Here is a 25,855-nt window from a genome sequence, read left to right on the forward strand (position 1 = left end):
ATGCACGAGACTGAGCAAGTGATTCCAGTATCTTCGGTGAATCAAAACTTTGACCACGAAGCATACATCTATGTCGCACCGAAAGAGTATCCAAGAACGGCACAAGCGAGATGTGAACACACACATACTAATTGTCCGCGCAGTGAACAGCGGCTTCGGGATGCACGCCAGACCAAGAATCGGGTTGACGACAGAACTGTACTTCGACGTCGTCTTGAGAGTCTACATCGCAGTGTTAGGCTGAAAATACGCAGGATTTTAGCAGAGGCGATGCACACCAGATCTCTCACGCAAGGTACCATGCTCAGCGTGAATACTGCCAGTGCCCAGACATAGCTTCGATTCCAGATCGCAAAGACGCGCAGGGCGGCAAAGACTGGTGCATAGAAGTCAGTGAGCAATTTGAGCTCGGACAGGCTGCGTGAGGGCGTACGTGCGGTCTGGACGTACCCAATGAGGCTTAACGGTAAGCTCAAGTAACCTAGCAGTGCGCAGCTGTGTGGCTCCAGTAAGCAATCCGTCTCCTATGGGTTTCAAATAGAGCGGGCTTACTCCTGTATGGAATATTGTGTTACATCTCACATCGTCAAAGCTCTCGAGGCTTACCTTCGGGGTTACCGGCGCAAGTGGCACCGTAATCAGCAGGAGCATGCACCACCGTGTTGAGCCAAGGAGCACAGCAGATGCAGTGATGGGTCTCTTCCACACAGTGTTAATCTCGTCGCTGATGGTGATCATAAACTCGTGAATGACGAGGGCTGAGGGATAGTTACTGCGAGCAGCACAATGGGAAGCAAATGATGTACTTGCGCGAGATAGCTATAAAGCAATATTGCTGGACCTGGCTAGAGATCAGAGGCATAAATGTTAGCTCGCCAAGTGCAGACGAGAGTGATGCTTACAGCTGGGTGTGTGACTGGACAAGGGCCTGGCCTTGGTTTTGTCCAAGCATGGCGAAAGTAGGAGATGTAGGCAGGTAAGGGCAGGCTATCACTCGTATGCTGATTTATGAGCAACCTCGCCAGCCGTCTATCAGCGCGAACTCGCAGGAAGGTGGAGCATATCACAGCCGCGCATTAAGAGTCTCCACCCACTTCGTCGCCACAATAGATCTCTGGCACTTCGGGTGCTGACGCCTGGCTGATGAGCTTGCTGGTAACACATCTCCATCTGATCATGGTTGTTATTGAGAAGCGGATGTCTGCTCCGTCTGTGCGTTGTAGGTAGCATTTTCACCGCAAGAGTTTGGGGTGTAAGGGCGGAGGCCTAGTGAGAAGGGCGGGGAGATTCGTTAGCGATTTCCCAAGGCGATTTCCGGTGAAATGTGTTGTGTCTGGTATAGATACCTCCAATGCGCCATAATGATCCAGAGAAACTTCTGGATCAAGGTATGGATTGCTCATTCCGCAGCGAGAATGATGCTACGCAAGAAATGTACGTCTTCCGCGCTGCGCAACGTGAATATCATCATGAGAGGTTTGATTGGTTCCGATCAATGCTTGCATATGAAACTAGGCGAGTCTACACTTCAGGCGACGATATTTGCCCCGCGTGAGCTCGAATTCAAGATGCTTGTGAATTTATCAGAAGGTAGTCGAGAGTGCTGGAGAGCAGCTCGAAAACAAGCTCACCAGCGTATCAGTGAAGGCTTCGCGCCTCCAAAGACTGCATGCGTCGCTGGGGGTGTGCTACTCAAGCGGCCGCCGTGATTTCCGCGTTGTTGAGGTCGTTGTTGGGGTCCGCCGTTTCTACAGAGAGGTGCGACGGACTGGCCGTGGAGAAGTTCGCTGCCTGTTCTAATTTCAGTCTTACCTGCACTCATGCAAGTCAACAATCAGGTCAGATACAACCAGGGCATGCTGTCCTAGTGATCGATGTATAATAAAAGCAGTCTACGATACACAGAGAAGCGTGAGCCAATGAGAAGAACACGAGCAGAACAGAAGCAGGACACAAAGATCCTAGAACTTGAAGTCCTTCTCCTTCCTGTTCTCCCGGTCCCGCTCCATCTTCTGCTTCTTCTTCGCCATCTCCTTCGCGATCATGTCCGAAAAGTCTTCCCGACCGTTCGCACCAGGTACGCCCGCACTCCCGCGCGCCGCATGGTCGTACCGGCGACGGAGCTCCTCTTCCGACATACCCTCGAGCTCCGACGCGTCGATGGAGATCTCCACACCGTTCGCCTTGCGCTGCGCAGAGAACCGGGTTAGCATAACCACGCTCGACACGGACGAAACGTTGCATACCTTTGTGCCACGCTCGTCGCCGAGCACAGGGATGGCGGCATTCGTGTTCGCAACCGCGCTGATGTCGTACCCGCGCTCGCTGCCCATCAGGCCCCGGACCGACGTCTGCTTCTCGGGTACAACTTGGTAGAGCGAGCGGGGACCGCTGTCCGCCGCCTCGCTTGGCGCACGACCAGCGTTCTTCCGCAGCTCAAGGAAGTCAGGCGTCTCGAGTCCGCCGGCGACTGTCGAGACGACGCTCGTCATGCCTGATGGCGTCTCCAGGCCGGAGGGCGTCTGCACGCCATCGTGTGGCGCTGGCTCAGCCTCCTCCTCCTCCTCTTCGGATTCCTCTTCCTCAGATTCCGACTCTTCTTCTGTGATAAGGGTGTTAGGGGGAATCCATTCAAACTTAATACGGAGATTGTACCTTCTTCCGGTTCCAGTTCTCCCCACGGTGTCCGATCGACCGGTTCGCCACCTTGCTGCTCGAAACAAATGAGTAACAAACCAGACGATAGAATGAAAGACACCCACATCAGCATCACTTGTTTTGGGTAGGACGCCAAAGACATCGCCATACAACGGCCGGTTATACTCATCCAGTGGCGGCTTGCCCCATCCACCAGGATGGAAACCCCATTGCGCACTGACAGATGTAACAATTAAGTATAGTTGGTATTGCGCATAGGGATCGGAACACTCACCCTTCGGGAATAGGCGCATTTAGTCCGGGTATCCGCAATGTAGGGTAGCTTGGCGGGGGACCGAAGCGCTGCATACTGATAAGCCATGGCGGCGGTGCGAGCGGTGGGATAGAGAGCGCCTCCACAAGCTCAGGTGATAGCTCTCCGGGACGTTTGTGCTTGAGTTGCGTCTCAAATTCCTTGCCTTCATAGTACCTGTCAGACATGTAATCAACCAAGCCGTGTGAGAGGGGACGCAGTCAACTTACATCTCACCAAACCCTGTGACATTCGGCTTCGTCATGTGCTTGAAGAAGGCATCGTGTAATTTCTGATAGTCAATGTCGACCTTGCCCATCTTTGGTTGGACACGTTCGCGAGTCTTGGCCTTCAACGACATGTTAGCTTCCTTCTCTTTGATAGCATCGCGCATAGTGGCAATCCCCGTATCGGCGATATACGACGGAAGTTGAAATGGAGGTTTCTCGATACCACGCTTGCCCTGTAGGTAGTCGCGCTTAGCACTCCAGTGTGCGGGTATAGGGACGGTATTCCGGTAGCTCTTGAGGTGAAGGAGAAGGCGTGGGTCAGCCGCGGTGACATCCGTCCATTCGACAACTTCAGGCTTCTTGACAAGCTGCTTCAGCTCGGCGACGGTGAGCCTGTTCATCTTGCGGGCCTTCTTTTTGGACAATGGCTTTTTCTCTTCTTGGTCCGAATCCCCCTCCGACTCCATGTCGTCATCCGAGTAAATAATCTCGCCCTTCGCGCGGTCACCGTCTCGCGTTTGCTTCGTGTAACGTTAAGCTGATTCATAGTTGAGCAGATAGAGGTGAGCGCACCGTGGCAGATTCAGATGGCAGCTGAAAGCGTGCAAAGACGTCGGAGAATGCTTCGAGAGCAGTCCCTTTGACTTCCAACTGCTCAGACACGTACTCAACATTCATAACCATAACCTCATCCTCCCGCTTTATCTCCTCTTTCGCGTCGCCATTGGGTTCCTAATAACACTGCAGTGAGCAGACGCTTACTCGGAGCATAACATTCGCGAGACATACGGGTGTGGGAGTGACCGACTGCTCCGCCCTCTTCTGTTTTGCCTTGAGCCGCCTGAGCTGGTTCTTAGACTTGGTTCTACCATTGGTCGCGATGCCATTCACCCCATCTGTCCCGTTGGCAAGAGATACTGGAGTTGCGACGGCTGTGGCCATTATGAACGGCAGGGGACGTGAAGCAAATGCGGCTCGTGACAAGGGGTGAATTGCTCACGTAAGCGTATTCCACCAACAGCATACTTGAGTCTCCGATTAGACTGAGCATGAACTCCGAGAGACCGCAGGGCCAAGTTGGGCGCCATATCAATCGGAACCCGAAGTAGTCGGCATTCCCCGCCACGATGCATTTCGAATGGGCGAGAAATTTGCTCTCGAGCCTTTCGACCACCACCAGATCTATCGATCACAGCCAACTCGCACATCGCTCAATACCCCCAGTCGACTAGTAGTCGACCCTCAAAAAGGATCTTAATAAGAAGAATCCAATATGGCGACGTAGGGACCTCATGCAATCGATCTGGGGACGCGAAATTGATGGCAAGTCGTTTTGTAGAGAACAACTCCAGGATGTTCAGGAGAGCGAGATTGAGTCCAACTGGGACCAGATCGTTGATAAGTGAGCAACAAGAATGTCGTATCTACCATCAGCAGTGTTAATTAACATTCTCACAAAGCTTCGATAACATGGAGCTAAAGCCTGATCTGCTTCGCGGTATTTACGCCTACGGGTGAGTTTCCCCTCTACGCACACACGTAACTTTTCGCATTCTTATAACTTGCAGTTTCGAACGCCCTTCTGCTATTCAGCAGCGCGCCATCGTCCCTGTCATCAAGGGTCACGACGTTATTGCCCAGGCCCAGTCTGGTACCGGCAAGACTGCCACCTTCTCCATCTCTATCCTGCAGCAGATTGACCCGACCGTCAAGGGCTGCCAGGCCCTCATTCTTGCACCCACTCGTGAGCTTGCTCAGCAGATCCAGAAAGTCGTTATTGCTCTCGGCGACTACATGAATGTTGAGTGTCATGCCTGTGTTGGCGGCACCAATGTCCGTGAGGATATGGCCAAGCTCCAGGAGGGCGCCCAAGTCGTTGTCGGTACTCCCGGTCGTGTCTTCGACATGATCAACCGCCGTGCTCTCCGCGCGGACACTATCAAACTCTTTTGTCTCGACGAAGCCGACGAGATGCTGTCCCGTGGTTTCAAGGACCAAATCTACGAAGTCTTCCAGCTCCTTCCTCAAGATACTCAGGTCGTCCTCCTCTCTGCCACGATGCCCGCAGACGTCTTGGAGGTCACCAAGAAGTTCATGCGCGAACCTATTCGCATTCTCGTCAAGCGTGACGAGCTAACCCTCGAGGGTATCAAGCAGTTCTACATCGCTGTGGAGAAGGAGGAGTGGAAGCTCGACACCCTCTGCGATCTTTATGAGACTGTTACCATCACCCAGGCTGTCATCTTCTGCAACACTCGCCGGAAGGTAGACTGGCTGACTGAGAAGATGCACGCTCGCGAGTTTACCGTTTCGGCTATGGCAAGTCAAATTTAATCCTGATAGATGAGATATTGACTCGACTCCACAAACAGCACGGCGACATGGAGCAGAAGCAGCGTGAGGTCCTGATGAAGGAATTCCGTTCGGGATCTTCTCGTGTCCTCATCACTACCGATCTGCTTGCCCGTGGTATTGATGTCCAGCAAGTTTCCCTTGTCATCAACTACGATCTGCCAACGAATCGCGAGAACTACATCCACCGTATCGGTCGTGGTGGTCGTTTTGGCCGTAAGGGTGTTGCGATCAATTTCGTCACCACTGAAGACGTCCGCATGCTCCGTGACATTGAACGTGAGTAATCTGTATTCTTCTGATGCCCAGCCACCTCATTACTTCCCCTGTACAGAGTTCTACAACACACAGATTGACGAGATGCCCCTCAACGTCGCGTACGTAGTTGTTTACTCTAAACATATCAGGACAGTACTGATTGTTCCATACAGCGACTTGATTTAGACGATTTATATCCTACGCTACGCCCGCATATTGCAAGCCACCGGTTGCACCACGAAACTGATACGAATTCAGGCGGATCATCTTTATCTCTCGCTTGGCCCTTGACACACAATCTGCATCTCGTTCTCACTCCACGCTATATATCTGCCACGACAGGGTTCAATCACGCTTTCTCTGTTCCTTACTTAGGCCTGCCTCATCGTCCGTTCTGTCTACTGTTTATTCTCGCGCTTCCGTCATTCTTCGACTGTCCCCCCAAAAGTGTAGTGCAGCATGTACTATGAGAATTATGCCTTTGTCGTTAGTAGATGTCTTACTATCATCATGTTCTCGCAAGTATCTGCGCCCGGTTGGAGAGTCGTACCAGCCGCAGAGACCGCATGTTCGAAATGTGTGATCCGGGTATGAGGCTGTATCTTATCCGGTGCCCGGGGTCCGAGCGCCGAGTACTGAGTGCTTCTGCACGTCTCCCTAATTTGGCATGTAAGTTGGGGATGGCGAGGCGGTGCTGGTCTTTGATGCGCTCTGTTTTGAGCCGTACGCGCTTTCCAGGTCGACGGCGGACAGAGGGCCAAAGCGATAGGTACGTAGCGAGTTCACGGCTAGAGAAAATATGCGTGGCATGCGCATACCCGCCGTCAATATCGAGGCTGTGCAGCGAGACGGTGCTGGCGCCGGTCCTGCCAGGGGCCGACGCGCTCAATCGCAGACACTCCTGACCCTGGCGGATGAAAATGCGCATGCCATCCTCAGGTTGCAATCTTTCTCCGTGTCCGACAGCCGCAGCCGCCACCCTGAAGGCGGGCTTATGGATGAGTGACGGGTAAATTCACCTCTCGTCGCCTATACAAAGAGTGTCGCATCGACCGGCTCGCCACTCGCTACGAACGTCTCCCTGCAGCTGACACCTCAACAGGAATCAAAGTCTCAGTGTTTGTCACCGAATTACTGAAACCTTTCCGGACTTTGCGGACGCGTTTCGACCTGGTATGCCCCCGTGCCAAGCTCTCACTACCGTGAGTAACCTTGATGTTGTTCCTTTGGCCACCAACTCCACATTAATCGTCTTTCTTTCGCTTGCCTTCCTCCTTCTTCTTTGTCCAGACAAACAACCTTACTGTCGAACACACTTCTTTTGTTCTCGGCCTCAGCACAGACCAATTTCATTGAATACCGGACCTTGCACTCCCTCTCACATAACCTACATAAACATGGTGAGCTTGACGTATTCATACATTCACAACGAGTTCCTGTTCTGATAATCAACGCCTCCATCGGCCTCCGTCGCATCGCGTACTGATTTATTTGAAACGACTGTGCATTTAAACAGTACGCGCAAACAATGCGACCTAAGGCTACTCTTGCCTCCGTCTCCCCCATCAATATCGCGTCGTGCTACGCGGCGCCAATGTCACCTTCAGGTCGCCGCCGCACGCCAGCAGCGGATGTCACCACTGCCGGCCCCACAGAAATCGTGCCGAGGGTCTACATAGCTGACCTCGCATCTGCGGAGGACGCCAGTGTGTTTCTGCAGCTCGGGATCACACACGTACTCTCTGCCATGCGCGGAAGCGTCTCGCTGCCGGCGGCCGCGATGCCCCTCGCGTGCCTGCAGCTCCCACTCCAGGACAGCCCGTTCGCGGAGCTCGCCGAGCACCTCCCGCGGGCGACGGCGTTCATCACGGACGCGTTGCAAGACACCCGTGCGCGTGTTCTCGTGCACTGCGTGCAGGGCGTCAGCCGGAGCGCAAGCGTCGTGTGCGCGTACCTCATAAAAGCATACGGCTGGACACCGGCGCAGGCTGTGCAGTTCGTCAAGAGCAAACGGCCGTGTACCGACCCGAACCCGGGCTTCGTTTCCCAGCTCGGCGAGTACTACGAGTCGCTCCGTGCGTCGCCGCCGAGCAGCGGCAGTGCGGCTGCGGGCCAGAGGAGGCGGTGAGCGCAGAGGCACAGGGGGACGTGGCGCGCCTGCTGGGTCTCGGCAAGAGGTGAGGTACATATCAAACTCTGATGCTCTCCCGACGGGCCTGTCGTTTGCCTTTTCATTGACGTTGCCGGTCACACAGACATCACCAACTGATTGCCCGCCGCCAGAGCTGTCCAGTGCGCTCCCATGCCACCCTCGCCAGGCCTGCCCATCAAGCATGACAGGCTCTCTCCCGCTCAATACCCGGACTTCACATATCCTACGTACATTTCTAGTCCGACCGTACCCTACCCTCGGATAATCGTGCTCATGGACTGACATTGTCATGACCCACACAATCTCAAAAATTATATCCCCTGATGTCTTGCATACCCTGATTGGCCGGTTTAACATCAATATTGCCTCATCTTCTCATCCACCTCACTAGATACGCTGTTGTATGTCGGGATAGAAGCGTAGTTACGATGATACACAGATTAAAATACACATGTACACGACATGGCGAGAAGCTCAAGAAAGAAATACATGTACGCACAAGCACCATCTCACAAAGATGCCCGCAGTCCATCAGGCCCGCTGGTATATAAAACATCGAAATATCCCCACTATCAGCACACGACAGGTCAACAGCACCGTGATGCCGAAGCTGTTGTATCAACGGCGAGTCCGTCAGTTCTGGATTGCGACAATTTAACTCCAGGAGACTGTCAGATGTCGAGGGCTCAGCATCATGATGAGCAGAGGGCAGATACGCCAAGAACACTACTCACGCGATCTTCATCAAACGCACCCTTGCGAACCTTCTCTAAGATGTCCCTGGTTGCACGCTCGAACGCCATCTCGACGTTCACGCCTGACTTGGCGCTTGTCTCCACGAAGAGCAGACCCTCTTCCTGCGCCCATATCTCCGCTTCCTCTGTCGACACCTCACGCTTCCGCTTCCCTGGCTTTGACAGTGTGTCCGACGGCGGCGGCGGCGGATCCTGACTCGGGTCTGCGGGCCCCTCGTCCAAACACAGGTCGACTTTATTGCCGACGAGGATGCACGTCAGATGTGGGTCGGCGTGTTCGCGGACGTCCTGGAGCCACGAGCGCGCGTTTACAAAGCCTATACGTGCGCACGTACGTCAGAGGGAGGCATCCCCGGGTAACCCGGCATTTTTGCGTACTTTGTCGCGAGGTGACGTCGTACACGAGCAGGCAGCCTGCTGCGCCGCGGTAGTACGAGCGGGTGATTGAGCGGAAGGATTCAGTCCCTGCTGTGTCCCAACCTAACGACGAGTCCTCCGTTCAATCAGCCAAGGATTGCAAACGAAAGACAGGTGGACGCACATTGCAGTTTCACCACTTTGTTCTCTTCAGGTATCGTGATCAGCTTCGAGCCGAATTCAACTCCTAGCTAGCCGAGTGTTGCGCTTGTCACCCTAGGAACGGCCTGTACATGGAGGGACGTACAGTAGGATCCGGGTTTGCTAGGAAACGTTGGTCGGTGAGGCGGATGAGCAGTGAGGACTTGCCCACAGCTGCGTCACCTAGAAGCAGACATCAATACTAGACAAGGACGAGTAACGGAGGACACACCTGTAATGATGAACTTTAAGACATAATGCCAAGCGACTCCCGACATCACAAGGCCCGCGGCTCAGACTGTAGGGCTCAGAGTAACAGCTGGATAAGAGAGAAAAGAATAGATAGCGGTACGCTCGATAGCTTGGAGACTTAGAGACACAGGGAGGCAAGGCAGAGTGAGATTAGGATGGTTGTGGTTATGGTTCAGAGACTGAGCCAGAAACCGCGCGAGGCACTTGTGGCAACTCCCGCCCTAGCGCTTCCTCTGGACACGCCAGCTCCCTTCTCTGGACAGAGGTGACAACCATAAGGAACTAGAAAATGACGAATAGTGTTCGTATAATAGTAGCAACGTCTTGGTAATTTAGTCAGTGGGGAGAAGACATAGAATTAGGGCTGAGTGAACCGTTCCCCTCCGAGCGCCCTCTCGTCTTGCTCTTGACCATCATCTCCGTCCGGCCCATGACCCGCTTTACTCTTGCTCTTCGTTTCTCTGGAACGCGACAGTTCGTATATGCAGCGAGTAAAGGGTATTTACTCCGTCGCAGAATTCGGAGTCCCATTCGCGGCCACCTCCTGAGTGCTCTTGACTGACTCGTGGTTATTTCTGGTTTGTGCGGCAGAGAGTGGCCCTCATTGTCCTCAAGTTTGCCTTCGATACTCCATTAAATTCCATGACTTTGACTTCTCTATTGAGCATTGCTCTAGTCGCGTCGACTACCGTATGTAGCGGCAACCCCAACGTTTCGACGTTCCGGGCATCGTAAGGTAAAGTATAGGAACAATAGGCAAAGCCAGGTCTTCACATGTCGTTCACGTCCCGGTCACCGCATGAACCGAGGTTGATATCCGTCGCTACGGGCCAGCCTCGTCAATGTGCGATACGCGTCCATCTTGCCTGACCAACCGTCAGTGGTACTAGTGAGTTTCATCTGTCGCACGTCTTCTATCACGCTTGGGATGGCTTTTTCCACGCAGGTGCCGCAATCAACCTCCGTTTCGGGTTAGATGCCATTGCGGTCAATATATGCATTATATTTGTTCCAAGTACGTCTTTACAAAGTTGACGGGCTTGACATGCTTCGTTGGGGTCCTTGAAGGCCAGGCTTTACAAGGACCTTCTCGCCCAGCCTAGGGATGTTGCAGCTACCATCGAGCGATATCGCTGTCGACGACACCGCTAGCTGTCGTCCCTAGGCGGGCGTGACTGTCATGAGTAACGTCACGGTTCTCTGGCACTCCTCCAGAGCTCGCTTCGTCAGGAAGGACCGACTATGCATATGCAAATGATGCGCAGTACAGTCTAGAAGACTTGCAGGAAATGGAAGTGTACTGAGCCGGTAATGGCACTCGCGTGTTGAGCGAACGCGGATGATGTCGGGGCAGAAGTACGGTGTTCGCGCAGCCATAGTTGCGATGAAATTCACGACATCTTGAGCTCCATAGCGAATGTAGCCTCCACCATTACTGTTAACTTTGGCTTGTGGGGATGAAATAGTGAGGGCGTCATTGACGCTCGGGACCTCTGCAAAGGTGTCTCGGGCTGCAGCCCTTCCTGTGAGCTCTGTTAACGACGGCCGTATCGTCCAACGGAGAAACTAGATCTCTTAAAGACATTGCTGACTTGAACTCTGAGCTCTTTAAGGCGGTTCGCAGAACCATTTCAAGGCGGTCGAAGCATCCCGTGCTGCGCGCACCCGAATTGGCGATCTCGAGTCATCCGCGACCCGCCCAAATACAGCTTCTGTGCGACCCACGCCGAGAACCGTGCAGCTCCATGCGCGCGCCGCTCGCCTGTTGCCATGCTTCTTCCGACCTTGCGTTATAAAGCGCAGCTCTGCTCAATCGTCGTCGGTGGTCCTTCCCACTGCCGGTCTTTTCGTTTATCTCTGTCGCTCTCTCTTTGCTACTGATTATGAACTCCACTGTCTATGCGGGCCAATCTCGCCTTGAGCAGACGCCTGCTCAACAGACAACCTTCTTTCGCATTCCCTTCTCTCCTTATGACCCGCCAAACGACTTCATTCCCTTGTACGCTTGCCGTCGTCGTTCTTCTGAACCTTCTCTATCTTCATGGGGTGCTCCCCCACCATCCTACGATGATCTGATGGTATGTCCGTGTGTCCTCATTGCAGCCGTATAGCTGACTGTCAATAGAAGACGGTAGATTATCGTCACATCGACCGGACGCCACGCTTTCGATCAACCGCGGCCTTGGTACGTGACGATGCTCAAAAAATAATGTTTACCTCACGCATAACTTCTCGTCGTAGTCAGACATTCTCGAGGAAGAGGTCATGGAGGTCATCATCTGCGACATAGTTCCGCCCTCACCTACCGTTATCTCGTCTTCGAAATCCACCTCTACTTCATCTTCGTTTCGCAGTAATATAAGGCGATCAATTGTCTCTGAAAAGCTTCTCGTGCGTCGCAAAGCACCTCGAACACCTTCTACGCTCACTCTCATCCAGAGTCTCGTTCATTTGTTGCGTACAAAATACAAGAAACGCCGACCCGTGCTTGTCACGAACGACGGCTCGAAGGACGGCCTAGACCTCTTCGACTCTTAGACATCACCGCTTACAATTTGCTTCGGCCTCCTCCGCTCCCTCTCTCCCTGTCATCGTCACCTATTATCTTGTAATCATCGCGTTGATCGCCCCAAGTCTTGAACCAACCGGTTGTCGTCTGTATCATTAGTAGGTTAGGTGTTCCTGTGGGATTTTTGAATGTTGACCTGTATTGTCCCAAGCACTCTGAGTATAGCATACAAAACATTACGATGAAATCTTACCTTGCGCACGGCTCGAAATCAGCATGATCGCGGGATCTAGAATTTAGTGGCCGGAGGGCGCTAAAATTAAACGCCGAGGGCCCAAAAACCGGCACGCAGCGTTTCATGTCGCATCTCACAGAGTGGTAAGCGCAGTTTTTTTCTCGAGAAAACTCAGGCAAAAGCGGCTAAACAAGGCCCAGTTATTCCTCGATTTCACGCCGATGCAAACTGAGGAGAAACTGGTGCAAAACCAGCCAAAAAGGTCTGAAACTGGCGGAAAACTGAGTTTTGCCTTCGGATTTTTTCAGGTGAAAACCGGAGAAAGTCGGGGCCTTGCTGAATCAGTTTTTGGCCAATTTTGTGCCGGAAAAAAGCGCGCTTACCACCCAGTGTCTGGGATATGTCACGGGCAGTCTTGCTCGCCTCACCTCATCCCGAGGCTCTTTAGCAAGCCCGTGGCGGAGCACTTGGACACCGGCTACTGGTATTTCTACCGCCGGAATCATTTTGTACGGTACCCGAGGGGAGGCTATATAGCTGGTTCCTCGCCGGCAAATGTCTAGTGCTGCTTGTTTTATCTTGAGCTCCCTCGCGTTTTTACATTCAGGCAAGACATGGGAGCAGACAGCCACATCTCTGCTGGCGAATTTACCATCAGCGGGCTCCCTCCACCGGACGACGAGGAACGCACCATGTATTCACCAGAAAAAGACCCTGCTACGGCGGAGAAACTTAGCGTTCGGTATGCGGAGAAGGAGTCTGAAGATCCGCAAGTTGGCCCGAAACCTGGGGCCCCTGTCATACCTGATGGCGGAATTCGAGCATGGTTGGTCGTACTAGCTGTGAGCTCGTTCGCAATAGAAGATGGGCGTCCACTAAACAGCTGACAGTCCTTTTGTGCGATGTTTAATACTTTCGGCTTTATCAACGCTTGGGGTGTGAGTGTTCGACGAGTCTGACTCTGTCGCATATCCGATACTCATGTCCCCCAGGTCTTCCAAGAGTATTACCAGCAGACGTTGCTCAGCGACCGCCCACCGTCTACAATGCAGGTGCCATTTCACTAATTTATTGAGCAACATCTTTCTGATCCACTCGCAGAGCGTGGATAGGCTCGTTGCAGGCGCGTACCCTTTCAGCGTGGCGTTTGCCCTTGGCTGATCTGTCGCCCTCGTTAGTACGCATTGGTCTTTATGATGGGCTTGCCCACCGGACGCTTGGTCGACGCAGGATATCTTCAACTTCCCGTACGCGTTGCGTGCGCTGCCCTCGTGACCGCTACCTTCCTTGTGGCCCAGTGTACGCAATATTGGCACTTCCTACTGTGCCAAGGCATCTTCCTCGGGGTGGGCGTCGTTCGTTTGCGTAACACCCACTGAGCACCGGACTCATTGATCCTAGATTGCGTGTGGATTCACCATGTCGCCCGGTATAAGCGTGATCCCTCAATGGTTCAGGAGGAAGAAAGGTCTGGCGTATGGCATCCTGGGCATGGGAGCCAGTTTCGGTGGTGTCATGTACCCGATTGTCGCGCGGAGGCTCATCCCCGAGGTTGGGTACGTTGACGTATCCTGAGCCCATCGCCGTCGTCGCCGCTTACCGTCCCTCGTAGGTTCCCCTGGGCAATGCGCGCCATTGGCTTCATCCAGCTCGTCACACTCATCCCGACGTTCCTGTTCATGACACGGAGCTTCCCGCCGACGAGGAACCAGCCGAGCCTCACCTTCAAGCATTTCAGGATCCCCGCGTTCTCGCTGTACTGCGCAGCGGGCTTCGTGTCCTACCTTGGCTTCTACACCGTGAGTCCTGACTGGGAGCTACTGAGGGCCCCCTGCGGGCGATATACTGATGCTCGGCCGCCCAGGTGTTGACGTACATCGACGGCAGCTCCCTGGCCGCCAGGCAGCCCGACGACTTTTCCTTCTATCTCGTCGCGATAGCGAACGCGGGGTCGGCGGCGGGGCGTCTCTTTGGCGGGATGTCTTCAGACCGGTTCGGTACGTCCTCGTGCTTTTGGCAGGCGCGGTACGGGGCTGCTCATAACGACACCTCATACAGGCCCCTTCAACATTCTGGCCTCAGGCACTTTTGCCACAGGCATCTTGACCTACGCGTGGTCGTACGCAAAGAGCCAAGGCGCGCTGGTTGCTATCGCCGTCATCTACGGGTATGTCTGCCTGGCAGGATAGCTCGGGCGCGCTCGTGACTCACAAAAAATGTTCCGCTAGCTGCGCGTCCGGTGTGTATGTCGGCGTGTTCGGGACGCCGCTCGTCGATATTGGCGACATGCAGGATTTCGGGCAGCGTATGGGCTTCTTCCTCACGATCATGGCCTTCGGTGCCCTCGCGGGCCCGCCAATCTCGGGCGCCATCAACACGTCGACGGGCGGGTTCAACTTGGTGGGCGTGTATGCCGGTGTGTTGGTCCCAACTGTGCGTGTGCCGGGGCGTCCTGCTAATGGTATACGGTCTTGCAAGGGTCCACCGTCATGGCCGGCGTAGCATTGATGCTCGCGGCGCGGTATTGCGTGCTTCGCCGTCTATGGGGCAAGGCGTAGACAAAGGTCCCTCGGATCTGCAGGAATTGAAGAGTAGGCATGGAATTAGACAGGAACGTCGTCCATGTGCTTCCTGGTCCTTCGGTGGCAGAAGCATGCCCCGACAGGGGCCCACAAGCGGCGCATGTCTCGTACTTCTATCTTATCGCCATTCGCTAGTGCGCCGTGCATGCTTCTCTAGCTATCTATCATCTTGGCAGATGATCGAACACAGTGGCACCTCGCGTTGCTCTTCTGCTGACCGCACTTGTTCCCGAGACATCATTACCCTGTGACCCAGGTGAGTGGGTTCCACCAGGCCGCGGCAGCGCGCGGAGACTCTTTTGCAGCTCGCCTCGGGCCGCGGCGTGGTTCGCGTGATGCCAGCCAGACGAGTGTATATATTCCAGTGCGCGGCGGTCGAAGTTGGCCCGCGCATCACCATGCGTCTGCCGATAGGCCTCCTAGTCGCTCTCCAGCCACTCTTCTTTCGCAATGTACTCGCCATCTGGCCGGCTCCCCGCAACATCTCCTCAGGGGAGCAGACGCTGCTGCTGTCGCCGGAATTCAGCATCGTCTCCGACCTCCCGTCGACGCCCCAGGACCTCGAGGACGCCGTCGCGCGTACGCAGGCCAGGCTTTTCGCCGACGGCCTCGGTAGACTCGTCGTGGGCCGCGGCGCCAATGACAGCGTCGCGTTCAGCTCCGCAGAGTCCTTGTGCACCCTGCGGCTAGCATTGACCTCCTCTTCGGCGGCCAAGAGCATCGCGGACGAGGCGGTCGTTCCGTTCGAAGTTAGGAACGAGAGCTACGCCTTGATGGTGCCCGCGAACGGGAGCGAAGCGACGCTGACGGCGCCGACGACACTAGGGCTCCTGCGAGGGCTCACGACGTTTGAACAGCTCTGGTATACGTATTCTGAACAGGTGTATGCGGTGAACATGCCTCTGGTTGTTCATGACTCGCCTGCGTATGTAAGTTGGCCGCCTCCTATCAGTTATTAAATCCATGTGTCGACACCACTCTTGCTGCTAGCCCCATCGAGGATTCGGACTCGACTCGGCGCGAAACTTGTGAGTCCTGCAGGCCAGTCGAGAAATGCACGCTTGTTACTCAAGCGGGCTTGCTAGCTTTCCGGTGCCCGATATCAAACGGACACTGGACGCGATGAGCTGGGTAAAGGTAGCTTGTCAGTCGCATTCGACGGAGATTGTTTGTTTGACTGTGTCGTGCAGCTAAACGCGCTCTATTGGCACGTCGTGGACAGTCAGAGCTTCCCGCTCGAAGTTAGCGCCTTCCCCGAGTTGTCACAGCAGGGCGCATACTCGGCGATGCAGGTGTATTCAGAGGCCGACGTGCAGGATATCATCTCTTACGCCGCTGCGGTAAGTCGCCACCGATCGGCTCTACTGAGATAATTGTTAACTTGAATGTTTGTTATTGAGTAGAGGGGTATTGATGTCGTCCTGGTAAGCGGCCACACCAGGACCACTGTGCTCGGTCACTGATGCCTCCGGCCCAGGAACTTGACACACCAGGCCACGAAACCGCTATCGGGCTTTCCCACCCCGAGCACGTCGCGTGCTACCTGTCCACGCCGTGGGCCGACTTCGCGAGCGGTACGGCTTAATTGCCTTTAGTGCACGCACGCCCTCTTGCTGACCCTACCCTCACCTGCCCGCCCGTAGAGCCTCCGGCGGGCCAACTCCGCCTGGCGACGCCCGCGACGGTCAACTTCACCGTCGCGCTCGTCGCCTCGGTGTCGGCCAAGTTCCGCTCGGCGTTGTTCAGTACCGGCGGCGACGAGGTAAACGCCAACTGCTACACGCAGGACACGCAGACGCAGGCGGACCTCGCGCAGAGCGGGCTGTCGTTTGACGAGGCACTAAACGAGTTCTTGCTCGCGACGCATGCGGTGATCCGGGCGCAGGGTAAGACGCCTATCGTGAAAGAAGGTGAGCTGGCCGTTCCTTGATGATGACACGAGACTGAGAGATGGATAGACATGATATTGAATCATAACACTACGTTGCCGAACACGACCATCGCTGTGTAAGCGGTAATTATGAGATATTTGGCCCCGCGCCGGCTGATGCGTTCTCCATCAGCGTTTGGATCTCGTCTCAAGATGCGAAGAATGTGACTGAGCGGGGTTATCGAGTCATACACCAGCCGTCTGACTACTTCTATCTCGTATGACTGCACTTTACTATGCATTAAGATCACCACTGACCTGGTTCGCAGGACTGTGGCGGTGGCGGCTGGGTGGGCGACGACATCCTTGGGTACGCGGTTTCTGGCCGCATTGGCCTAAGCTTTGAGGCTGAGATTATTTGTACAGCAACAGCTGGTGTGACCCATTCAAGACCTGGCAACGGGTAAGCGTGAAGTTCAAATATCTGCGTGAATGAGCGTCACAGTTTTCATCTCCCAGATATATTCTTTCGACCCGCTCGCAAACTTGACTGCCGAGGAAGCGTCGCTGGTGATTGGAGGTCAAGTTGCCGTCTAGCTTTTTGCCAGATGCATACACTTACCAGTTCTCCCCTTTCGACAGGTCAGATACCGATCTGGTCCGAACAGAGTGGTCCTGAGAACTTGGACCCGATCGTATGGCCGCGAGCGGCGAGCGCAGCGGAGGTGTTCTGGAGCGGGGGATATTCCAACGGCGCCGCGCTCAACGTGACAGATGCTCTGCCTCGTTTACACGACATGCGTTTCCGGATGGTGCAGCGCGGTATCAAAGCCATCCCGTTGCAGCCCGAGTGGTGTGCGCTGCGCCCTAATGCTTGCGACCTGAATTCGTAGAAGTTTTCTGTACTCTAGCCAGACGCGTGCGGGACGCAGGGGTTCAAATAGGAAGGCGACCTCCTCGTGGCGCTCCGTTTGTTCTCGCGCCCTTGCATAGTAGCGCCAGAAGTTCAAGTTCCTTGGTCTCCGAAACATTTCAGTATTGCAAGCAGCAAGCATCTACTGCTATTACATTTGTGTACTGCATTGTGTCAGCTGTAGCTCATCTTTATATCATTGCAACAAGATATCTCTTGCGCTGCTCATAGAGACGGATTAGCTTCCGAGCCCTTAACGTTCGTCTGTCTGCCTTCTTCTGGTTCGAGCTGAGAACTCGCGATTGATATTCTGGACATGCAGATTTGTGATACAAATACAAATACAAGGTGTCATCTTCAACTATCGTTTGCTCGGACTCAACAGCTCAGGCACGCGGGCCATGGCGATGCCCCACCGCAGCCTGCACAAGCTGTCTCCACTCCTGCTTCGTCTGCGGGTGCGCCTCGCGCGACGTGAAGTTCTTGATCCGGTGCGTGTCGCGGCCGGTGAACTCCTGCGTGTTGAGCCGGTCGACGTCGACGTACGCGTGCTGCGTGATGGTCATCGTGCCCGTCGCAACGGGCGTGCCGCCGCCGGCGAGCGCAGACACGAGACCCGGACCGTGCGCGCCCGCGCCGTTCGGGTCGTCGAACACCGCGACGCCGTACGTCTTCTCGGGCGCGAACCACGCGGTGCTCGCTGCGTCCGCGGGCTGCATCGCGGCCTCGGGGCGCGCGACGGCGAGGGACAGGCCGCGCGCGAGCTGCGCGTCGCTGAGCGGCGTGCTGAGCTGCACCTCGGCGGTCAGCTGCGCGTTCGGGGCCTTGACGAGCGCGTGCTCCACGAAGTAGCGGCCGTTGGCGCCGTATAGGTAGAACGGGACAAACGTCGCGGGATAGTCGTGGTCGCGCCAGCGCGAGTCGAGCGGCCGGTTTTTGATCACCCGGACGTTGGAGACCACCACGTGCTTAATCACCGGCGGGGCACCTGAAGCGTCCCTGGACTCAACGTCAGCATGTATATCAGGGTGACTATGGCTGGTGCTACCCACCCTACACCCAGCGTGGCACGGAACGTGGCGCCATCCTGCAAAATGTCGGCCATATTCAAGTCATCAGTCGTAGTAAGGCACAGGACGTCCGAAGTAGACGCGGATGAGTGTGTGGGTCGTCCGACGTCGTTGGTGATGTCAGCACTGAGAATGGCTTGGAAGCGGCCGTTGGCATTATGGAAGTATGGCCTGTAGACGAGGAAAGCCTTGGCAGAGCTAGAGGACGTGTTGACATCGTATCCTTGGAGAATGAACGAGTGTTGCTGCGGCGTGATGGTATTGCGGGCGATGACATGCTAACAAACGGGTCAGCTGCACAGGTCTGTCGCAAACCGAGGTCAGCACACACCTGCATCTCTTCTTCCAGCACGCTTTGAAAGATGTTCGCAAGCTCTTCCACGAAATTTCCGGCCGTCTGGAAGGGCGACATGCAGACGTTGCGCAAGAGGAAGAGGTCCTGGTTTGACTCCGTCTCCAGCTGCAGCCGCTCCTTGAAGTGTTGCACGCAGACTCCGTAATCAGCGACCTTGAACGTCGTCGCGGACAAGAACATCGGAATATCCTTGGGGCTCTTGTTCGGCGTCGTGATGGATAGACGCTTGAAGACCGCATTGTTGAGATAGTTCGCCTCCTCGACGTCCGAGTTAGCGACGCCGTTGATGCGGAAGTTGCAAGCGAAGGCGTTGATGTTCAGGTCTGACCCCAGGCTTTGGAGTTCATCCATAGCGGTCGTGTCATTGACAAGCGCCTCGTTCGATTGGCCGAGGATAGAGGTGCGAATGTAATCCTTCTCCTTAGCGACGGCATCTGGGTCCGGCTCTGAACGGAGTGGGTTCAGAGGAACTACGATGAATGGGTCGCTGGCGACAGACATGGCGGCCCAGTGAGCGGAAATCTAAGGTAGGCATATTGTAAGATCGGGTGCAATGGCGGTTAAGAATATTCGCCACTTACCCTGCGGCAGGACCAAGATACTTCGCCGAGCAAGGCTCCGTGTCCTTCCTTATGCAGACCAACGACCTGGTGGTGCAAATAGGTCGCAACAGCAGCCGCACCAGGTTTGCTGATGGGCGAGTTTCAGCGATAAGGAGACAAGAAGACCGCGAACAATCCCACCTTCCTTCAACACCGTACACGCCAATGCTCTCGCCAGTGTCCGCCTGCTGGAGGTACGGCGCACTCCAGGTGACGAGGTAACGCATCCTGCCATCGCGGTAGCACAGTCCGCCGGCGGGGTACGGCACATAGCCGGCCTTGTGGGGGTCGATCGTGATCGAGTCCGTGCGCGCAAGCGCGTGGAATTGGCGGATCGTAGAATCCCTGAGCGTAGCAGAGGGCACGAAGTCTCGATCGGGCTCTTCTCTGCGCGGGGCACCGGGCTGGTCGTACACCGGCTTGTCGCGAATCATTGACGCGAAGTATCCTCCCCACGCGGCGTCGGCGTGCACGAGGAAACACAGGCCCTGTGGCTCGAACTCGTCGCGGAGGTCGAGGATCTCGTCGAGCGGGTCGACGCAGCCCTCCTCGGTGGAGCCGATGATCGCGACGGCGGCGAAGACGGGGATCTGCTGGTCCAGGCACTCCTGGAGACGCTCACGCAGGATCTTCGTGTCCACTCGAGCGTTGATGTCGATAGGGATGTCAATCATGTTCTCGGAACCAAGCCCGGCGAGTGCTGCGCAGACACGGATCAGCGATTATTCAGCCTAGAGAGGAAGACGAGACACACCTGCGCCCTTCGGCCAGGAATAGTGTTTGGTCCCGGAGATAAAGTATCGAGGCGAAGTCTTCATGCCCCATTCGAGTTCGACGGCCTGCTTGCCGCGCGTCTGGACGATGTACTTGCCAAGCACGGAGTCCAAGTACGTAGGGGTGATGCCGTATTGGGCCTCGAGACGCCTGGGGACATCGAGGATGGTGTTGGCCGTAAGGTTGAGGAGTTCCCACAGGCTGAGATCAGCGAGGAGCTTCGACTGGCCCGTAGGGAGAGTAACTTCGAACGAATCAGAAATGTAGTTAAGTTCGTTCTCAGGCTTCATTGCATCGCGGAGCGAGAGAGGGTAATACTTGATGTTACGGGCTGTCATGAGGCCACGTCAGCTAGAACCAGTGATGAAAGACAGCGTGGCACTCACCAACCCTGCAATCCCGGGGGGGATGCGAATAGAAGGTTTCGGTAAGATCACTTCAAACATTGTCCAAGCCGCTGCTCACCAAATAGATTCCAAGTTGGCGACGGTCCCGTCGCAGGCAATGTGTCCCCAATAGAGCGGTTGACCACTGGAATCTTTCTCTGTGTAGCCCAACATCTCGCACATGTCGTGGCCAACGTCAATCTCCAAAAGGGTCGTAATTGGACTGGCTTCGAAGGCGACATTGTTTGGGTTGTTGAGTACACCCGCCGCCCAACCGAGTATACCCGGCATGCCCATCTCGAAGGACATGTGCCCAGCATAGCGCTGAGAGAAAAAGGGGATGGAGTTTTCAAAGAGCAGCTTGCTGATTAGGGTGAACTTCTCGATGAGTTCGTCCCTACGGTCCTGGAAGGTCTGAGACTCTCTGATGTCGGCGGTTATGAATGCCTACACGGGGCCATGCGTCAGCGTGCACCTCGAATAAAACAGCAGAGATCATACGCCATCCTCAGGATAATAGTCAAGACGTGACTGCTTCTGCAGCTTGACTGTCTCCTCGAACAGTCCTGTGAGGATGTCGGCGTTTTCGGCTTGAGGCCCAAGGAACCACGCCGAAACGGCTTCATGAAGATTGCCGTTCACGCAATCGCCGTACGCTCTCTTGTGGTGGTGGTGGTGGTGGTGGTGGTGATGAGACATGGTGTGGAAGCACTGCTGAGACTACGAGGCGAGAGCCCCTAGATATATGTCCTTGTGTACCGGCGTTATTCGCGCTCTCGCACAACGATTCTTTCCTGCCAGTGTTCATGTGCGATGCGCTGGAGCTACTAGCTGTTCATGTGTCACAGGAACGTTCGAGGGGGTAGCGGGACCCTTGGCATGATGCTCTTCGTATTGGTCATGGGCTTGACAGCGTTGAGAGAGACGAGTCAGTCGAGAGCCTCAAGATGGAATGGAAGGTGGTGCCACTTACCTTTGGCTGGTGCTCTTGTCCCCAGCTGTTCCACTAGCCGCGAGCACTTGACCATAGGTCACAGGTAAACGGCTACACAAGACCTTGACGTGCCACTGGGAATCCATACCAGGAGACCACGGGAAAGGTCTTCTCTCAGTAAAGTGAACCTTGCCCCAACAAGTGCCTGAAATCTGTCCAAGTCTAGACGTAGCCATACTGCTTTTGTGAAAGGCCCAGAGGCTCTTGGATGCGATTGTATATTGCGCATCGGGAATAAAGCTGTTGGCAGGTGGATGATAGACAAGCTCCGGCTCTAGATTGCATGAGAATAGCGTTCCTGAGACGGTCATTACACCTGGTCTTCTGTACACCTGACGTAATCTGTTGTTGGTGTCGCCTGCAACAGTCTGGTCTCGCCTCTGGGATGTAGACGAGAAGAGTAGGAATGCGCGAGATCTGGCGGGAGTGCAGCAATACGTTGACACGATGCAAGAGGAGATATAATATCGTGCATCAACAAACCACGAGAAATTGAGATGATTATTGTGCCAGACAATATGGTCTTCTAGAATGTCCCCATGATGAATGCGACGTGACTGCTTTCATTTGGACTGGAGTATGTCAGAGATGAGGCGACGATATCGAGTGAACTCTCACGCACCCTTGGCAGACTTCGAGAACAAGGCCAATGATGTTCCCCGACTATAGGTTTAGAGTCCGTTGTTCGTGCGATTCCACACCGGACTCAGGGCGGTGCACAGGGTCCAACTCACCTGAGTTCATCCTTCCCAGTGACGATGACTTGCACCAATCATTGGCAGTAAACATTAGATTCAGCAATCACGACGCTTAGAAACGAGGTCGAGTCTCGTAGGGACCGACTCGTCTGTCTGGGGCTGACATGTTTCGGCATTAGTATCGCATAACCCATCCTCAGCGGGATATAATACATGGGGTATTCGCTATTCAGAATTCATGCTCAGACCAACCGGCGGACCTGACCAACCTCAGGAAGCCGAAGATGGACGGTGATACTCGTAAGTTATGTTGGTAGGTGATCGTACGAGAAAAAAAGCGTGCTGAGCGCCGAAGCCGGATTTAGCCGGACATGTTAGTTCCCACGCCACAAACACCCCTTTATTTTCCTTTGCATCTTCCCACCTAACCTGTAACCGCTAAGTTGACTTGTCCTTCTGAGTTTGCAAACAGCGGGATCTGTGCGAACCAGAGTGTGCTATACTTTTGTTGTAGAGAACATCTCGCTTTAAGACAGTGTAGGTCCACAATACCGGCAGATCTCTGATGACGGAAGCACCTGCGGCCAACACCCGAGAGTGGGTGCTCAATCCAGAGAGTGAATACAGATTCGAGCTTGAGCAGAGGACCTCCCTCGCGATCAAGGTTAGTCCATATGCTCGACAAAATGCTGCATTTCGTTGACATGCTCTCGGATTCTAGCTTATACAAGGTCATGCTGAGATCTTTGGTGCCGAGCTCGTGGACGGGAAGACGTATATATTCTATGGAGAATGCAAAGCAGCCGTCTTCACCTGGCAAGGATGTACAATACAGATATGTCCAGAAATCTTCCTGGTAATTGTACTGCCGCACTAACCTACTAGATACGTCACAGGCCAGCCTTCAACGGATTACATCTCAGAGGAAACACCCATGGCCGCTTACGCCAATCTGCATATAGCCTTTGAGCAGATGCGGATTCGATCTTTGGTTCAGATAAAAAATTATGACAATGGAAGAATCACGCCTCCTCAACAAGGAGAGAGCACGGAGCCGCCGCGAGTGCTGATCCTGGGCCCCGAAAACTCAGGGAAGACGAGCATCGCAAAGATTCTAGTTAATTATGCCGCACGTGCTGGACAAGAATGGACTCCGATGTTGATAAATGTGAGCCCCAGTGAAGTAAGCGTTCTGTTATAATGCAATGCGTTGTCCGAACTCAAGTAGTATCTAGGGCGGATGCATGCTACCGGGCACAATCTCGGCTACTCCGATACCCGCCCCAATCCAAACTTCGACACCGGCACATACTCTTGGCAATTCAGCCACGACCGCACCTGCGCACATGGCGTCGAACTCCTTGTTGCCTCTCGCGTATTGGTACGGTCATACGGAGACGAAGCGGAACCCACTCTTGCTCGAGCGCCTCATCCGTAACTTGGGCGAGAACGTCTGGGACAGAGTCGCAGACGACCCTCAAGGTAATACTACATCCATATACGTCTACTTGACCTGACCCTAAGCAGCCCGAGCGTCCGGCACCGTCGTCGACACACCTTCTTCGTTCGCCGCCGGCAGCGGCAGCGGCGCGGAGCACCACAGACAATCACTCATCAAAGCCTGCGTAGACGCCTTCCGAAGTACGTCCCGCCCTCTGTCCCTCCGCTCCTCACCCTCTCTAAATATGAAAAAACACCCCGGCAGTAAACGTGATCCTCGTCGTCGGCCACGAGAAGCTGCACGTCGAGATGCAGCGCACGTACGGCGCGCGCGGACTCACGATCGTCAAGATCCCCAAGTCGGGCGGCGTCGTCGAGCTCGACGCGCTCTTCCGCGCGCGCGTGCTGCGCGCCCAGCTGCACGCCTACTTCTACGGCGAGCGCGTCGAGCCGCCGCGCGGCCTGCCTGCGCCGCTCGCGACAGCGCCGCCCGCCGCGGGCTACCTCGTCGCGGGCGAGCAGCCGACGGACTTTACGCTCGCGCCTGCGAGCCAGGTCGTCGCGTTCGGGGACCTCCAGATCTGGCGGATTGGCGAGGGTGCGTGTCACGATGTTTCTATATTCTATTCTATTAATTTTAACACTTCGGTGCTCGGGCGATGTTTGTGAACGGTGATTTTTGTGTGCAGAAACGATGGCGCCCCAGTCGGCACTGCCCATTGGCGCAACGCGCGTCGTGTCGGAGATGCAGCCACTGCCCGTGGACCCCGCGCAGGCGGGCTCGGGCCTCTACAACGCCGTGCTCGCGCTGCTGGCCCCTCCGAACCCGGACGAGTCCGAACGGTACGACGAGGAGATCCTCGACCTCCACGTCGTCGGGTTCGTCGTCATGTGCGTTCATCGTTTCTCTTTTGAGCTTCTCGTCGGAGGCTGATTGTGTGGCTTTTGCAGCACATCGATCGATCTACCGAACAAGAAGATGACGGTGCTCGCGCCTACTCAGGGCTCGCTTGTGGGACGGACTGCGATCGTGGGGGCTCTGGAGTGGCAGGAATGATTGGGGAGATGCAGTCCGGTGTGTGGGGTAACAGAGGCATTCATTCGCTTCTGCAGGCTCGTTTTCATGTACTAGGCAAACTTGGGGACTCTCCAAGACGACCCCAGAAGTACCACGTATGCAGAGTTCAAATTGCAAGCGCACGTCCGGCACGAAGTCACACGAAGGAATGAACACGAAAGTCGCGGTTGAACGCGGTCGTATTCATTTGACAATCCAGCAGCAAGCTGAACGTCTGCAAGTACTACACACATTACGAGCTAACTACCGAAGAGCCTACAATGCCGAAGTGTCGTAGTGTAGACGGTACATGTCCCGTAGGGTCCTCGACGTCCTCTTTCTCCAGCCCGTCCAGTCCGTGCGACCTGTGGGAAGGACCAGTAGAGTACGAAGCGCCACAGTCATGTGCGATGTGTAAAGCGGAACGAGTGAATCCACGTATGGCCGCGTGGAATGCAATGCGGGATGAAAGGGTAGGGGGGAGCGGGTCGTTAAGGTAGTCTAATAGCAACCGATATCGAGTGCAAATGCGGATAAATTAAGCGGAAGGATGAACTTCCGGTGCGATGAGAGCAAGCAATGAGAGTATGCGAAGTGTTACGAGACGATGCCAGACGCGCGCGAGTATAATGTGAGCGCAATGGTTGAACAGAGACAGCACGACAGCCAGCTTAGAGCTTGAGCTGCTTGGGCTTCTCCCAGGTGTATTCGGAGTTACCTGTGAAGATTGAGCTCAAGTTCATCTCGCAATAACAATTTGTATAAAACTTACCGAAGTGACCGTAGGCAGCGGTCCGCTTGTAGATCGGCTTTTGGAGGTCGAGCTGTCGCACTGGAAAAAGAGTGAGACGGATGCAGGCTCA

At 54.9% G+C, this 25,855-nt stretch overlaps 9 protein-coding genes across 9 annotated transcripts; 6 read left to right on the forward strand and 3 right to left on the reverse strand.

The window, feature by feature from the left end:
- Positions 1 to 1,851: 1,851 nt before the first annotated feature.
- On the reverse strand, positions 1,852 to 4,155 carry PHACADRAFT_255469 (uncharacterized protein). The gene is made up of 8 exons (XM_007395378.1): positions 3,970 to 4,155; positions 3,754 to 3,912; positions 3,181 to 3,701; positions 2,933 to 3,127; positions 2,763 to 2,874; positions 2,656 to 2,710; positions 2,247 to 2,602; positions 1,852 to 2,189 (listed from the first exon to the last, which is right to left on the reverse strand). Exons 1-8 carry the CDS (start codon positions 4,120 to 4,122, stop codon positions 1,962 to 1,964), a joined length of 1,779 nt encoding a protein of 592 aa, XP_007395440.1. The 5' UTR covers positions 4,123 to 4,155; the 3' UTR covers positions 1,852 to 1,961.
- Positions 4,156 to 4,366: 211 nt separating this feature from the next.
- Positions 4,367 to 6,309, forward strand: PHACADRAFT_255471 (uncharacterized protein). The gene is made up of 7 exons (XM_007395379.1): positions 4,367 to 4,461; positions 4,520 to 4,582; positions 4,641 to 4,694; positions 4,749 to 5,499; positions 5,553 to 5,811; positions 5,867 to 5,909; positions 5,964 to 6,309. The coding sequence occupies exons 1-7, from the start codon at positions 4,454 to 4,456 to the stop codon at positions 5,974 to 5,976; spliced, it is 1,191 nt and encodes a 396-aa protein (XP_007395441.1). The 5' UTR covers positions 4,367 to 4,453; the 3' UTR covers positions 5,977 to 6,309.
- A 1,158-nt stretch (positions 6,310 to 7,467) lies between these two features.
- Positions 7,468 to 7,969, forward strand: PHACADRAFT_255472 (uncharacterized protein). The gene has a single exon (XM_007395380.1). It carries the CDS (start codon positions 7,538 to 7,540, stop codon positions 7,916 to 7,918), a length of 381 nt encoding a protein of 126 aa, XP_007395442.1. The 5' UTR covers positions 7,468 to 7,537; the 3' UTR covers positions 7,919 to 7,969.
- Positions 7,970 to 8,347: 378 nt separating this feature from the next.
- Positions 8,348 to 9,670, reverse strand: PHACADRAFT_255474 (uncharacterized protein). The gene is made up of 6 exons (XM_007395381.1): positions 9,488 to 9,670; positions 9,362 to 9,438; positions 9,239 to 9,305; positions 9,076 to 9,177; positions 8,677 to 9,014; positions 8,348 to 8,610 (listed from the first exon to the last, which is right to left on the reverse strand). The coding sequence occupies exons 1-6, from the start codon at positions 9,531 to 9,533 to the stop codon at positions 8,530 to 8,532; spliced, it is 711 nt and encodes a 236-aa protein (XP_007395443.1). The 5' UTR covers positions 9,534 to 9,670; the 3' UTR covers positions 8,348 to 8,529.
- Positions 9,671 to 11,345: 1,675 nt separating this feature from the next.
- On the forward strand, positions 11,346 to 12,247 carry PHACADRAFT_255476 (uncharacterized protein). The gene is made up of 4 exons (XM_007395382.1): positions 11,346 to 11,585; positions 11,633 to 11,692; positions 11,749 to 11,898; positions 11,947 to 12,247. Exons 1-4 carry the CDS (start codon positions 11,391 to 11,393, stop codon positions 12,043 to 12,045), a joined length of 504 nt encoding a protein of 167 aa, XP_007395444.1. The 5' UTR covers positions 11,346 to 11,390; the 3' UTR covers positions 12,046 to 12,247.
- A 696-nt stretch (positions 12,248 to 12,943) lies between these two features.
- On the forward strand, positions 12,944 to 14,809 carry PHACADRAFT_93789 (uncharacterized protein; the record flags this gene model as incomplete). The annotated part of the gene is made up of 10 exons (XM_007395383.1): positions 12,944 to 13,093; positions 13,142 to 13,189; positions 13,244 to 13,303; positions 13,430 to 13,597; positions 13,653 to 13,807; positions 13,864 to 14,050; positions 14,116 to 14,248; positions 14,310 to 14,418; positions 14,480 to 14,667; positions 14,730 to 14,809. The coding sequence occupies 10 exons, from the start codon at positions 12,944 to 12,946 to the stop codon at positions 14,807 to 14,809; spliced, it is 1,278 nt and encodes a 425-aa protein (XP_007395445.1).
- A 422-nt stretch (positions 14,810 to 15,231) lies between these two features.
- PHACADRAFT_173171 (glycoside hydrolase family 20 protein) lies at positions 15,232 to 17,596 on the forward strand (the record flags this gene model as incomplete). The annotated part of the gene is made up of 13 exons (XM_007395384.1): positions 15,232 to 15,762; positions 15,824 to 15,861; positions 15,919 to 15,970; positions 16,024 to 16,173; positions 16,237 to 16,257; positions 16,311 to 16,407; positions 16,477 to 16,743; positions 16,792 to 16,840; positions 16,897 to 16,981; positions 17,033 to 17,073; positions 17,130 to 17,166; positions 17,223 to 17,283; positions 17,346 to 17,596. The coding sequence occupies 13 exons, from the start codon at positions 15,232 to 15,234 to the stop codon at positions 17,594 to 17,596; spliced, it is 1,680 nt and encodes a 559-aa protein (XP_007395446.1).
- A 380-nt stretch (positions 17,597 to 17,976) lies between these two features.
- PHACADRAFT_120092 (uncharacterized protein) lies at positions 17,977 to 21,714 on the reverse strand. The gene is made up of 9 exons (XM_007395385.1): positions 21,305 to 21,714; positions 20,883 to 21,250; positions 20,804 to 20,808; positions 20,398 to 20,748; positions 19,785 to 20,343; positions 19,623 to 19,731; positions 19,018 to 19,563; positions 18,669 to 18,964; positions 17,977 to 18,615 (listed from the first exon to the last, which is right to left on the reverse strand). Exons 1-9 carry the CDS (start codon positions 21,500 to 21,502, stop codon positions 18,003 to 18,005), a joined length of 3,045 nt encoding a protein of 1,014 aa, XP_007395447.1. The 5' UTR covers positions 21,503 to 21,714; the 3' UTR covers positions 17,977 to 18,002.
- A 1,187-nt stretch (positions 21,715 to 22,901) lies between these two features.
- Positions 22,902 to 25,848, forward strand: PHACADRAFT_120096 (uncharacterized protein). Its single transcript, XM_007395386.1, has 8 exons — positions 22,902 to 23,159; positions 23,217 to 23,334; positions 23,392 to 23,678; positions 23,731 to 23,977; positions 24,023 to 24,136; positions 24,201 to 24,533; positions 24,625 to 24,826; positions 24,887 to 25,848. Exons 1-8 carry the CDS (start codon positions 23,061 to 23,063, stop codon positions 24,990 to 24,992), a joined length of 1,506 nt encoding a protein of 501 aa, XP_007395448.1. The 5' UTR covers positions 22,902 to 23,060; the 3' UTR covers positions 24,993 to 25,848.
- Positions 25,849 to 25,855: the final 7 nt, after the last annotated feature.

Source organism: Phanerochaete carnosa, assembly GCF_000300595.1.
Source record: "Phanerochaete carnosa HHB-10118-sp unplaced genomic scaffold PHACAscaffold_5, whole genome shotgun sequence".
Taxonomy (NCBI): Eukaryota; Fungi; Basidiomycota; class Agaricomycetes; order Polyporales; family Phanerochaetaceae; genus Phanerochaete; species Phanerochaete carnosa.